Source organism: Anguilla anguilla, chromosome 2 (genome assembly GCF_013347855.1).
Source record: "Anguilla anguilla isolate fAngAng1 chromosome 2, fAngAng1.pri, whole genome shotgun sequence".
NCBI lineage: Eukaryota > Metazoa > Chordata > Actinopteri > Anguilliformes > Anguillidae > Anguilla > Anguilla anguilla.
The window spans coordinates 53,928,984-53,942,978 of NC_049202.1; the positions used below are offsets into that span (position 1 = coordinate 53,928,984).

Here is a 13,995-nt window from a genome sequence, read left to right on the forward strand (position 1 = left end):
TGACATTGTGTTTGAATACTGTTTCCATCTGGGAATTGTTTGCTCCTCTGTTCATTGTTATATAGTATTGAGACAATGGCACCATTTTTGGCACATCATACAGGAGAAAAACAAGTCAAAATAAAATATACTGTTCATTTCATTTTAATTGAGCATGAACTTTTCCACATACTCCGGTGCCCAACAAGGATATGTTTTCATATTAATGATCGTGAATCTTAAGATCATATGAACAAAATCAGGATTGATTACAATTGTCTTTTTAAAGCTGAAGGTCCAAGTCCCACTATATATCCATGTTCTGCATATGAATATTTTATGTACAGATATCTTTAAAATAAATATATACTAGATCTGTAAATTATAGGCATAACTAGTTCAGCTCCCACTGAAAGACTTGAAAAATGTCTAAATTTATACCTGTCCTCTGAATCCTACTTTCAGTCAGATTAACTACTGTAGCTAGTTAATTTAACTGATACAATATGCATTTAGCCATTTACTGTTTGTTGTCCTAGGAAGCAGGATTTGCTTAGCAAGGGTTGTGTCATTGCCATTAACTAACTCAAAAACATAATCTTAACAATCAAACATGCAGTCAAGTAGAACACTGATTTTCTTTGGATAAAAGCATCTGCTAAATAAATGTAATGTAATGTAATTTAATGTTGTATCCGGCCTAACATAACTGAAAAAAGAGTGTATCCTGACAAATTAATTGGTCTTCAACATTCAACATTAATTGGTCTACACATTATGTAGGTGTACACATTTACATTGATTCTAAAGAAAGACACACCATATAGAAATGAAATTGTGTTTAAATTTATTGTCTTTTCATCTACAATAATACAGTGGTGTAGACAAATACTGAGGATGTTTACATTCAAAAACAGTTCAGTGGCCAAGCAACAAGAAAGCTTTCTGTCAGATTTATTCCTTGGTTCATCTCAGAAGATTGTGTAATCCTGTCCTTACAACAATTTATTACAAGTTATACAAGGTATATTCTCTGTAAGGGTATATCACAGTTGGTATTCATTATCCAAGAATGTGTATCAACAGTTTTAAAGGTAAGAAGCAGAACACTACATTATGACTTCTTGAAAGTGCCTCAGTAAAGCTGCTGTATATCCTGTTCGGCCAGTTAGCCTCTTTGAAGTGAGAAGGTAAAGTGTTGTTACTTTTAATCTCACTTGTTAATGAAATTCACGTAAATAAAACCTAGAACTGGCAAAGAAAGCCTAACTTGGAGTGATAGTGGCATTTTGCAAAAATATTCACAGGCCTGTTCAAAATCAAAAAACATGTTACTCATAACCACATTATAGATTTAGCTTCACAACATATAAGATAAGCATTTGCTCCCATTGCAAAAAGTCAATATCTGAATAATCAAATATGACATTTACCCTGAGGCATCCTCAATTCTCTGGGGTTTACAAAAGACACATTTTTTCCACAGAAAGACATGTAGTGTGACATATATGTGAAAAAGGAAACCCAAAAGGGTGTGTCATTTTTAATAGATTTGTTCTGAATGTAAGACTGCACTTTAAATCTATACAGCAATGTACAATATCAGAACAGAACCATATCCAAATATCACCCAAAAACTGCATGACACTCTCCTTCCCTTAGTTACATTTTCTCCTGAAACAAGTTTACCAAAGCCTATGATACTTCATTTTTAAAACCTTTAAGCAGGTTGCCCTACTGAGACCTGTGGTCTCTTTTGCAGAGGAGGCCTGCAAACCATACGACTTCAGTCAAGCCTTGTACAAAGACGCTCTACATACAAAACGTCTGAACATTCCATACACTGCATATAACCACACTGCTTCATACAATTTAGATTTTTAAAATGTTTCAGTCTTGGCACTTGATTGAAATTTCGTATTCACTTTTAACTGATTTCTTATTTTAAAATTTTTCATAGATAGACTCATTTATATGTAACACATTGTTCTTTTTTTAAGAATGTAGATTAAAGGTTTTTTTAAAGCATTATAGATATCAGAGATGGTTGTGTTTGTAAACGTTGCATTTGGAAGGTCAAAGGCACTTTTTGAAAATGAGAAAATGTCCCTTACCCTTGTGTCAATGAAACGAGTATTGGATAACGCATTAGCTTATGATAAATATATCTAATCTACAGAGGGTTCCAACATAGTAAAATGAAGCTATACCAGAAGTATTTTGGGCATTATAACAAAGTAGATTTTCATCTTATAAGAGATTCAACAGAGTTCATGGTTTCAATTCATATGCTGTGTGTCTAAGAGGTTTAGAGGCTTGTGATTGGTGTTAGTGATTTGTTTCACACATAATGCAGTGTGATATAGTATGTTCTGGGTGTGTGTAATGTTGCACTTCAATTATAAGAACCAGCCAAAACAGCTTCCAATTACAAAAGTTCCACTTACAATTTCTTTAATCAAAATGAATGGGAAAAGGGGTTTATGGTTAGATTTTTTTCCTTAACGAAAGGTCAGTTCTTTTAAAACACTTTAATGGAATTCAGATGAAAAAAATGTCTTGAGCTCCTAATCAGTTTACACCATTACAGTGTTAAAGAAAATAATTCAGAGCTATTGGTCTGACTGACAAACAATTACATGCATGTACACATGGTACAGTAAGAAATGGATACCAATATAACGTTAATAGTTTTGCTTTTAGGGCACTATGTATTTTTGGAGTTTAAGATGCATATATTTGCATTTGCAAAGGTCCTATGGATTGAAAAGAGTGAATCTTGTTGAATAAAAATAAATTCATTGAAAGTTCATCCTAGGTTTTCATTGTTTATTTGTGATGTTTTGTAGCTGTGATCAGAAATTTAAGGGATATGCATTTGGACCAAACTACTGTGCGACTACCATTTTATTTTACGTTTTGTTTGCCTGGATAAAGTGATCGCACAATCTATCCTATCTAAATATAGTCTTTGAAACCATTTTAGCAAACAAGTGGATTAACAGTATTATACTGCTTATAACTACAAAATCCCATTCTCCCCCCATTAACAATGGAAATCATCCCAGCTTATGAAATGATTTCAAAATGTTACCTGGTGGTGAATGAAACCATTTAGTTGTCACATAGTACCAGTTAATTCAGGGAGTGTGCATACCATTGATTTAAACCTGCAAAAACAAGACCATACAGATGAGTGCTGGTAAGGCTGGCATAGCTTTTGACCAAGAAACCTGATTTTTAGAAAAATATACTCTATAAATAATTGATTTGGTATGTCTATAAAAGTATGATTTTCAAGTGAACCTTTAAGAATAAATGTGGGGAGGTTAAAATGGCAGGTTTCAGGTTTTGAAGATCACCAATAATCCAATTTTTCATATAGGAATGTCATATAAATACTAATATAGAAAATAATAAATACATATGAGAAGTATTTTCTTCTAAGATACTTGGCTAAAAGAAGATGGAGAACTAGTCAGTATCAAATATAAAAATCACATCAAAACTGTAGACAAAATTTGATCCCAGAATGTAATGGCAGTCACAATTCGAGTAGTTCCAGGCACAATTAAAAGCATTTCAAAATTTCTTTAAATTGACATACAGGTTAAGACCAATGAATCATATGTAATGGTAGGAACATAAAGTCATCCGATCATTACACAGTGTTTGACAAAGGACTCCATCTCCCTGCATTATTGTGTCAATCTGTGATCTCCATTATCTTTTGGTCTGCTTCAACACATTTTTGTTACACATGGCAAATTTCATTCAAACTAATGACTTTTCAGTGAAAATAATAATTTAAAAAACCCATCCTTAAATATTTTTGAATGTGTTGACAACTGAAACTGGTGGCCCACATTTCTTATTCTGGATTCTCCACAGTCATTTTTTTTTTACATAGTGAGGATATTGCCTGTTTTGTTCTAGAACAGTGACAATAAAAAAAGCTCAGTGTTGATAAAATATATGTGTTTTCTATACACTTTAGTCCAACTGCAGTGTAGCAAATAAATATATTCAAGCTTCAAGCAAAAATAATAAAAAAGTGATAAAATACTTGCATGGAAGGGCAATCAAAATGCTATTCCATCAAATAAACACTATGAAAATACAAAGTGACAACCTTTTACTACACTACTCAATGTGCAATGTGAACATTCTCATATTTACAAAGTACAAAAGTACCATTTGTATACTGTGAGAATTCAGCTGAAGTGCTCTGAGTCACCTTGCTAACTAAAATGCATACTTTTACTTGTCTAATAGGTTTGTTTTTTTTTTTTTTTTTTGGCTTGTTTTTTATTTTATTTTATTTTTTACAAATGCCAATAATAATCTATTTACAAAAATCTTCATACCATTGAAAATTTGTATTTCTCTTGCCAATACGAAAACCAAAATAAAGACATCTTCTTTTCAGTTTAAAGTTTTTGTTTCCAGTAAACTAAATGCATTCTTTCCTCACCATGCACAGTCATAATACTGAAATGTGGCTTTTCAAGTTTTTTTTGACCAAAACTAATTGCATAGTGAACGCTGTTTGTTGCAACTGAGCATAGTTGTCCAACGTAGGCGTAATTTCATTTTTGCTAGATTTTTTGCTGAGAATCTTTTAAAATACATATGTAACTTGTAACTATGTAACTGTTTATGTAACTTTTGACTGCCCACTTTAATTGTGTGCATCATGTCCAGAAAGGCAAAGATATTCTAAAAGCCCCTGCTGTTGTTCTATGCCAGTACATTTTTATAAAAATATCAGGATGTACAGTAAAAATACATTTGTGACTCTTAACTATGTCTGTGAGTGGCTGCTCTGTTTTGGTGCTTAGTGCTTCCCGTTCACCACTGCTCTAAGTGAAGGTCCATGGCCGAATTCAAGTTGATATCTGAAACGTCCAGGAATTCCGTGTTGAAGATGCTGGGCCCAGCTGGGGGGATGGAGCTGAACCCTGTTGCAGAACTCGGGGGGGTGAGATCCAACCACTCCATGGTTTCCCATGGTGACTCTGTGAAAGTCATACTGAGCCCCTGGCCCTCATTGACTGAAGACACCCTGGCATCCATTGGGGACACTGGCGTGTCCATCATTTCACGGTTGTTGAGCAGTTTCTCTTGGCGGGCAGCTGCAAAGCCTTCCCCTGTGTCCTCCACATGCCCTTCCTCAGAGGCCATCTTGTGGATCACGATCTCGCCCACTCTGCCCATGGGACTGTTCAACAAGGCCTCCAGGTGGCCATCCCCATTGCCGGTTCCATGTTCGTAGGAGAGCTGGGATGGGGACAAGTGCTCATAGTGCCTGTGGAATCTGGGGACTGGGATGCTGGAGCTTCCTGACGAAACTGTAATGTGAGGCACAACTTTGGTTACACAGGGCCTGTCTTCTTTGGCGTTAGCTGGCATTTCTTGAAAAGAAGGGGGAAAAAATCACAGCACAGGTTGTGATTTAATGTCCAAAAAGGAGTGAAATCTGGATGTTCTTCAATTTGGAAAAAAAAATCCCTGCGTCAAACGTGCTGTAGGCAATCGGGAAAGCACCCCTTTCGGCTGTCGAGCCCAAACTGTTTTCATTTATGAGGCAATAATTCATGCACCACAGAGACCCAAACATTACTCAATCATGAAGAAATGCTGTAGTGCCTCAAAACAACCAGGAGGTTTGCTTCTCTACGTTTATATTGGTCAGTCCCAATAACAAGACTACTTCTTCAAAAAACCTTATTTGGCTGAAAAACATTTTTTTCTGTATCACTTTTTTGTATGCTATTTTACTGTACCTGCATGCACATAAACTGCTGGATTAAACAGTCATTCATATTAGCCTTTAGGTTGTACTCACCTCCACTTTCAATAAGCACATCAAGAAGTTCATCCATCTGTTGGCTTCTGGTCAACTGCTGAAATTTGAATAAGAGTACATTGGACACTTTTCAGATTTCATTGTTTTCCTTTATAATTATTAATTTCATTTACAAACATGAGTAAATTTACTGGAATTTAAGACTGATCATTCTCTATGCAGGCAAAGGATTTATAGTCTGTAATAAGTTAATTTAATGTTATGTAACATGTCATAAATTAGCATTGTTTAAGAAACAGGTTTAGCACAGAGTTTAACATCAAGCATAATATTTATATATTGATATTGCTCTTCCCATTAAAATTTAGGATTTAATGTTAGGGATGTCCTAGCATGTATACCATATTGGTATTATAGTATTCCCATTTCACAGGTCGCCCAATATGACCAGGACTACAAGTGATTCAAGTAAGTAATTGACACAAGATTGTCTGAAATCCGAACATGTACAAGGGATTATATAAAAAGAAGAGCAGGAGTAGAATGCAAGGGAAAGCAAACGAGTGAGCAGTGCGGGAGAGGTAAAGCTGAAAAGATTCCAGGCCAGCCACTAGTCACAGGACTCGAATGAAGAAAGGAGCATCTTGTTTTCTGGATTGTTTTATGCTGAATGCTGAATTTAGTTTACCTGCTTTACTGCATCTTCATAGCAGGGGGGCCGTTTTATCTTTGATGCAGAATCTGAGCTACAGCAGGTAGCAGAGGAGATGGGAAACTTTTGACCCACGTGCCGGGGAGAGTGTAATATTGCCATCTACATGAAGAAATAGATCAAAGACGTTACGCTTTTTGCTCACAGAAGGGAACTCAAAAGGAGCCGGAAAGCTGCATGTGGTGTCTGTAACTGTAGTATGAACTTTTTTGTTAAATAAGAAAGTGCATTTGTATCTGTTTACAGATTTGACCCAGTCATTTTGAGGGGTTTCCTATGACTGCTTTTTCAAATTCTTGCTGCCTGATAACAAGAAACAGCAGAATAACAAAGAGGAGATGTGAGGGTGGACTGTATGTGACTGTGCGTCTGGAGAATTTCAGCTGGAAGGCTCCAAAGATTGAAGCCGTTTCAGAAGTAAAATATGTTTATTGTCCAGTGTCACCCAGTAATCCACCCCAACAGGCTTAGGAAAAGGTGCTGAATTAAAGAAAAGCAGAAAACAGTGATGTGATGGCTGGTATACTTCCCTGGGCACATATTCTTGGTATAGATGACGATGAGAAGAATTAATTATGTCAGCTGATCATTGCTATGTGATTGTTTCCTCAGTGCTGTATTTTATAGAAACGTACCTTCTGTTGCATATTTGAGTTCTTTGCTTTTGAGTGATCCCTGTGGTTAAAGCCACTGTTGGCAGAAATGGGGAACAGTGGCTGTAAACTCCTTTGTTCGGGTGAGTAGGAGCAGTTCACAGGCTGGCCAATGTTCTTCTGCTGGGTCTGTAAATCAAACATTTTTTTCATTTTCAATTGTAAGATTATAAATTATAAATCATACCAGTTGAATTAAATTGGCAGTTGCATCTTTACCGTACTTTACATTACTATTAAGACAAGATTATTATTAAATGAAAATACTTCAAAAAGCTATACAGTCATAGATACTCCATAAGTGCAACTGATCAGTTCCTCTACCTCAACTAATAATAAAGTATCAGTGTCAATACTGTGACATCTGAAACCATCCTCTAAGTAAACAGACAGGTTATTACTGGTCGTGTGATTTTCTCTGGTGTAAATCTTAGTCTTTGGGGAGAGCGCAGGTACCTGTGCTGCCTGTGGCCTGCCACCGGTCTGTTGTGGAGAGTGGCTCTGGCTCTCCGCACCCAGCGTGCCTGAAGAGATGGACAGCAGGTAGGGGTTGTGGGGGGAAGAGGGCAGGCTGTTGTGTTGTGGGCTCCCAGCTGCCTTAGCGATAGGGGAGTGTTGAGGGGAACACTGAGGGCTGAGGAAGGCAGACAGCGTGGAGGGGCTGCCCCCGGCCGAGGGGTCCAGGCAGCGAGGGCCTGCCAGGCCGGGCAGGGAGGGTGGCCCGCCGTGGCCCAGGCTCTCCATACAGCTGCTGGGAGAGCTCTTCAGCTGCTTCGAGGACAGGGGGCAGCTGGAGGCCACGTGCTCCTGCTTGATGGACACGCTGAAGAAATGCTGCTGCTGGGGCGGAGGCTGCAGATGGTGCTGGTGCTTGGGTGAAGCCTGCAGGTGGTGCTGCTGCTGGGGAGAGGCCTGCAGATCCTGCTGGCTGTGGCTGTGCTTCCTCTTGTGCAGCTGCATCTTCAGCTCCTCCACCTGCCGCTGCTCCTGGTGTAGCTTCCAGGTCAGCTCCTCGATCACCTTCTGCTTCTCCACCAGCATCTTGTCCTTCTCCGCATCCAGGCCCTCGGCCTCCCCCTGCAGACAGCTCCCGTTCAGACTGGCCGCCAGCCCCTCGTCTGCGCTCAGGTGGGACGGGGAGGGCTGCAGGCCGAACTGGGGGGAGGACATGGTGACGTCACTGAAGCTGTCTGGCAGCGACCCGCTGACCGAGAGGTCAGATGAGGCCGGTGAAATGGGTGGAGTTGTACTGGTGCTGCAGAAGGGGTAGAAGCCACTGGTACCCGTTGAACCTGAAGACTGGTACGATGACAGAGAACCAGTGGGGGTCACTGGAAAGGTAACGGTTGTGATGTCATTGGAGCTGGGTGGTGGACTCGCATTGGGGTTCTTGAAGGGCCGCAGCCTTTCTATGAGTGCTGTTTTAGTGCCAGATACAGGAAGGCCTCGTATCCTCAGCTGCTGTCTCAGCTCAGACACCTGTCAGGGGCACATAATATATCACTGGATAAGAAACAGTCTTATACAGAGTTACACAGAATACATGTATCATAAATACATCAAAAGATCAATCTGTAGTTTTTTAAAGGCATACTACAGTATGCAGGGATTTTCATCTTGGAAATATTGCAGAACAGCCATGTTTAGTCATTACTATGATGCACTTGCAATCATTTTCTGCATTCATTTCTGCCCAGTCATTGTTTGTCAGCTTGTATTTATTATTCTAAAAAGTGGTTGGGATGTTTCTTGGCGTGGCCCTTTTTTCTTTGTGGGTTGTATCTGAAAAGCATGTGATGAAATATAGGATAAAGGAGAAGAAGAGGAAACGTGGCTACAGTGGTGTGTTTTCAGCTGGGTTAGTGCTGAAAAGATATGGCCGCCTTGGTAGCTAATCTAAAGCTAACCAGGTGGCTGGCCAGCGTTTGGTAACGTTAGGTAGCTGCCGTTATTAGCCAACTAAATTCAGTTATGTATGGTAACATTAGCTGGCTAACCGTGATGGCATGAGAATTTGCTGCGGGTCCGATATTTTATAAAATAACAACTTAAGGCTGGAGAAAAAGATTCCAATCCACTTCTCTCGACTCATATGGGCTAGCTAGTGGTCATTAGCTAGGTAATATGGGCAAGCCCACCAGTCGGAAATGCCTATTATCCCATATAATTTAGGGATTTTTTCCCCGATATGACTGCAGTTTGTCTATTACAGACCAGTAAGTGCTGTACTAGCAGTGGCTAGACCACTGCTGCTGTGCTAGGAGTGGCTAGTGTAAGTCTGTTCCATCAGCACTAAGCTAAATATAGCCACCCTGTAACTTTGCTGCATATGACAGTGGGAATTTTTGCTATTGGATATGTCAGCAGAGCAATTTGGCATATTTGTGACTGCCTGACTGGTATGAATGCAGCTACTGCTGTATTTTTGAAAGAAATGTCTTCAATGTTATTTTACATAGCTAGCCAGAACAAAATATCTAGTTTGTTGCTGTGTGAGTTTCATCATCTTGGGGGGTGTAGGCGGGGTTGAGAATGGAGAAGGAGACATTTTTCATTGAAAACACAGGAGTGAATCAAGGAAAGAAATCCTGCATAGTATGCCTTTAAAAGAACTTCAGTCCTCTACTTGCAGTACAAAATATGTGCTTGTGAATTTTATGATTTATGAAAACCATATATAATGGAAAGAAGCTCAGATTTGTGTTTATAATGGCCTACTGATGACCTAGTGTCTGTAGATGATACACATACTTCGAAATCTCCGGCAAGCTTCTGGCTTGAAAGTCTAAATATTACCAATAATATTACTGCATTCTAAAATATAAACAGAATTGTACATACTTTAAGATCATCCAGATTAGAGGGTAAAGGTCCTGGCTTCATTGGTGAAATGCTGGTTTGTCCAGAAAAAGTTGTCTTCACAGGAGATGAGGAACTACTGGTCACGGTGCTTGTGGAAGCATTCACATTCCTTGCAAGTTGTTCATTGCACTGCCTGGAGTTTATGCAACAAAACAATATTTACATTTTACAGCCTGAACAACCTTTAGTCTCTGTATCAAGGTCAAAAATAAATAAAGATAAACTGCAGTTCTCATCTCTCAAGTATGGCAAAGATTTTTTGAGAGAAAACAGCTGCTGTAAGGACTAAATAATTTTATGTCAAAAAGTATGCTGGGAGCACAAAACAAAAAGTATCATCTCTTGACACCTGCCACTACCATCAATGTGGTAAACAACATGTTCTATGCTATTCTAGTAAACTTCCCTCCATATTTCACTAGTTGTCCAGCTCAGGGAAATAGTGCATGGAGGATCTGGGAGAGGGACACCTGTGTGTACTACTTGTGGCTTTTGATCGTTGAATGTTACTCACTTGTGTGGTAGTGAGTGCAGTGGCTGGAAGCTGAAGTTCTGCTGGCGCTGCTGGGAGTGGTGGTGATGTTTCTGCTGGCTGAGGATCTGCAGCTGCAGAAACAGCTGCTGCTGCTGCAGGAGACGGGCGTAGGCCGAGTCCATCGGGGGAGGCGACTTCTCCGCTTTCTGGTCTGGCGGAATGTACTGGTGGTACTTGAGCTTCTTTACCTTGGGCTTAGTGTCCTTCAGCTTTTTGTGACGGTTTTTGTCAGATGATTTTGACTGCTCCATCAACAGGACCATAAATGTGACCAAACAATATATGTTAATAATTATAACTACATGCAGCTACAAAACTGCTGCTTATATGGCATATTACATATGTGTACATAAAATGATAACATAGAGTCCAGAAGCTATGCAATTCATGTATCTATCATACAAGAAAAATCGGTCTTGTTGATACAGTGCATGAAACAGTATTTGCCCCCTTCCTGATTTCCTCTATTATTGCATATTTGTCACAAAGGGATTTAATGCAATTAAACAAAGGGAAACTGAGTAAACACAAAACACACTTTTAAATTATTATTTAGTGAATAAATTAAATAATTTAAAAAATGTGTTTTGTATTTACTCAGTTTTCCTTTGACTAATATTACCTTTTATCTAAAGATTTGAAACCATTCATTGTGACAAATAAGCAATAATAGAGGAAATTGGGAAGGGGGCAAATACTTTTTCGCAGCACTGTAAAATAACTGAAAATAGACCTGCCTCTCCCACATTCGTTTAAAACCCCTTCTTTATTAAACAAAGCTCATTAAACTGCAGTGAGTAATTACAGTACTGAATGATTCACTTGTGAGTTATTTGTTACACTGCATTTGACCCAGAAGATGTTAACCAGTCCTTACCTTTACAACTGCGGGAACAGGTACAGGTGGGGTCAGTTCATTGTTGTTCATCATAGGTTGGCTTTCTTCTTGGCTCGTTTGATTATTAGGGGAAGAAATATGGCCATTTATCTCCCTGTTTTGAAATCCCTGTAAAATAATAAAAGTGAGGATTGCCACTATTAGTCTGTGATTGAGCAAATACAGAACAAAGCGCACAGAAATAAAATTATAAAACATGTCCCATGATTAAGTTCCATTTAATTCTGTTTCCAAATTAAATGTCAGAATGAAACCTTTACACTTTGTTGCTGTTTTATGTTAACATTTTAACAATTAGTTTAGGTTATTTGAGGAAGGCAAATCAGTCCAATAAACGCAATGCTGAAAATCTACTCATAAAATGGCTATGTAATTTTACCCAGAACAATAACATTACTGTTCTGGGAAGTTCTATTCTTCTACTTTTCATTTGGCAAGAAAAATATCACTAAGGCCCTTCCTAAACATGATTGTAGCACAGAAGAAACCATCCATCAGGTAAACATCAAAGACATTGATAAGGAACTCAAACTTAAGCCTTACTTCATTGCTTTAATTGAAGACAGATGTTTTAAAAAAAATCTCAAGAACAGTATGGCAGGCTTTACTTAGTCTAAGGGTTTAGTGTTATTTCTCAGTTGGCACTGACGAAATGGGCTTAGGGGACATGTGGATTCACTTGCTCCATTGCATTTCATCCCAGACACGTGTGACGCCAATAATAGTTTAGCAGTCTCGTGCCACTGTACTCGCACGATGAACAATACTTTGGAATGTTTAGAGCCAAGCTGGAAAATAAGAGCCCAGTACCAAATCCACTCTGTAACAAAGGCACTGGCATGCAGGGATCAGGTATCAGCCAAGGACCTGTCACATTCAGGTTAACGGTCATACAAGAGCTGTTGCAGGACACTGCAATTCACTTAATAGCCACAGAGGGCAGACCTCACCTGAAGTCCCCATGCACAACACCACCTTCAGATGACATTTTTCAAAGCGTGCAACTCAGTGCATACTTCTCAATAAATCTTATCCACCACGGCTGACATTCTCTGGAAACCTATGCTACATACGCAACTAATAGCTGAGAATAAAAACAAATCAATCACTGTCAAATTAACTTAGTGTAACTACCTTTGAAACAGAAAGGGTGGAATGTTTTATACCTACCAGAAAATAAATAAATAAATAAATAAATAAATGCATAAATAAATAAATAAATATATTTATATATATATTTCAGGGCACCATAATGTTTGGGCAGTGTAGTATAATGGGTAAGTAACTGACCTAAAGGTCATAGGTTCAATTCCTGGGTAGGACACTGCCGTTGTACCCTTGAGCAAGGTACTTAATCTGCATTGCACTTCAGTATATATCTAGCTGTATAAATGGATGCGATGTGTAAATAGCTCTGGATAAGAACGAGTGCTAAATGCCTGTAATGTAATGTAATGTAGGCTTGATTCTAAGCTTCTGATTGCCTTTAGAGTCGGTTACTGGCATTTGTCAACACAAGAACCAGACCGCCGCCAAAGAAAGTCAAGAAAACCATTATGAGGCTGGGAAATAAGAAAACAACAGGCAAAGACATAGGCCATGCTCACCAAAATCAACTGTATGGAACATCATTAAGAAGAAAGAGAACATTGGTGTGCTCAGTAATCGCAAAGGACCTGGTAGGCCAAGGAAGACCTCTCCATATGGTGAGAATTCAAAAAAGATCAAAAACAAAAAATCCCCAAACACCTGTCCAACAGATCAGAAACTCTTTTCAGGAGGCGGGCGTGGACAGAACTACAGAGGCTGCACTGCAAGATGCAAACCACTAGCTAGCCACATAATCAGGATGATCAGGTTACAGTTTGCTAAGAAGTACCTGAAAGTCCCTACAGAGTACTGGAAAAAGATCTTGTAAACAGATAAGGCTAAGATTCCATTTTTTTTGGAGTGATGGCAAGAGTACAGTGTGGAGGCCAAAAGGAGCTGCCCGAGATCCAAAACACCGCCCTTCACTTGTGAAACAGGGTGAGTGTGTTATGGTTTGGGCAAGTAACTGCATGCAGAGGCTATGCAACAAAGTACTGCACTCATTATGGTGCCCTTAAATGAGGGGACTATGCATAAAAAGTGCTGTAATTTCAACACGGTGAAACAAAAATGTATACAAAATAGACTTAAATAAAAGCTGAGAAACTACACTTTAATCACATGTCAGTTGTTTTATTACAAATCTAAAATTGTGGAGGCCAAAGCCAAATCCAAAAAACGTATTTGTCCCAAACATTATGGAACTCACTGTATCTACCATATTTAATATGTAATAGATGTTGTGTCCAATATCATATTATTGGCAGAAGCAATACTAGTTAATTCTCAATCCCAACTTTTTTCCTTCTGTTTGGAGTGTAATGTAATCAAAGAAGTTCTTTCTGCCTGCATTTCAAATATAAACAATGATAAACAAGGGGTGCATTTGGTAAATGGGAGGATCTCATGGGTGTCAGAACTAAGAAAGGCTTTATTCCAAATGCTTGTTTCTTCTTG

At 38.7% G+C, this 13,995-nt stretch overlaps 1 protein-coding gene across 9 annotated transcripts in view; it reads right to left on the minus strand.

Moving 5' to 3' along the window:
* Nucleotides 1-4,279: 4,279 nt before the first annotated feature.
* myocd (myocardin) overlaps nt 4,280-13,995 on the minus strand; it is a 117,766-nt gene continuing 108,050 nt past the window's right edge. For 4 of the 9 annotated variants that reach the window (XM_035406680.1, XM_035406679.1, XM_035406685.1 and 1 more), the window contains 8 exons: nt 11,428-11,556; nt 10,530-10,801; nt 9,995-10,148; nt 7,610-8,632; nt 7,136-7,282; nt 6,477-6,602; nt 5,828-5,885; nt 4,280-5,393 (listed from right to left, as the gene is read on the minus strand). In XM_035406680.1, the coding sequence (XP_035262571.1) occupies nt 4,831-5,393; nt 5,828-5,885; nt 6,477-6,602; nt 7,136-7,282; nt 7,610-8,632; nt 9,995-10,148; nt 10,530-10,801; nt 11,428-11,556 (2,472 nt within the window). In that variant the 3' untranslated portion in view covers nt 4,280-4,830. The remainder of the gene's footprint in view (nt 5,394-5,827; nt 5,886-6,476; nt 6,603-7,135; nt 7,283-7,609; nt 8,633-9,994; nt 10,149-10,529; nt 10,802-11,427; nt 11,557-13,995) is intronic. The other 5 variants (XM_035406681.1, XM_035406687.1, XM_035406682.1 and 2 more) reach the window with 4 other exon arrangements.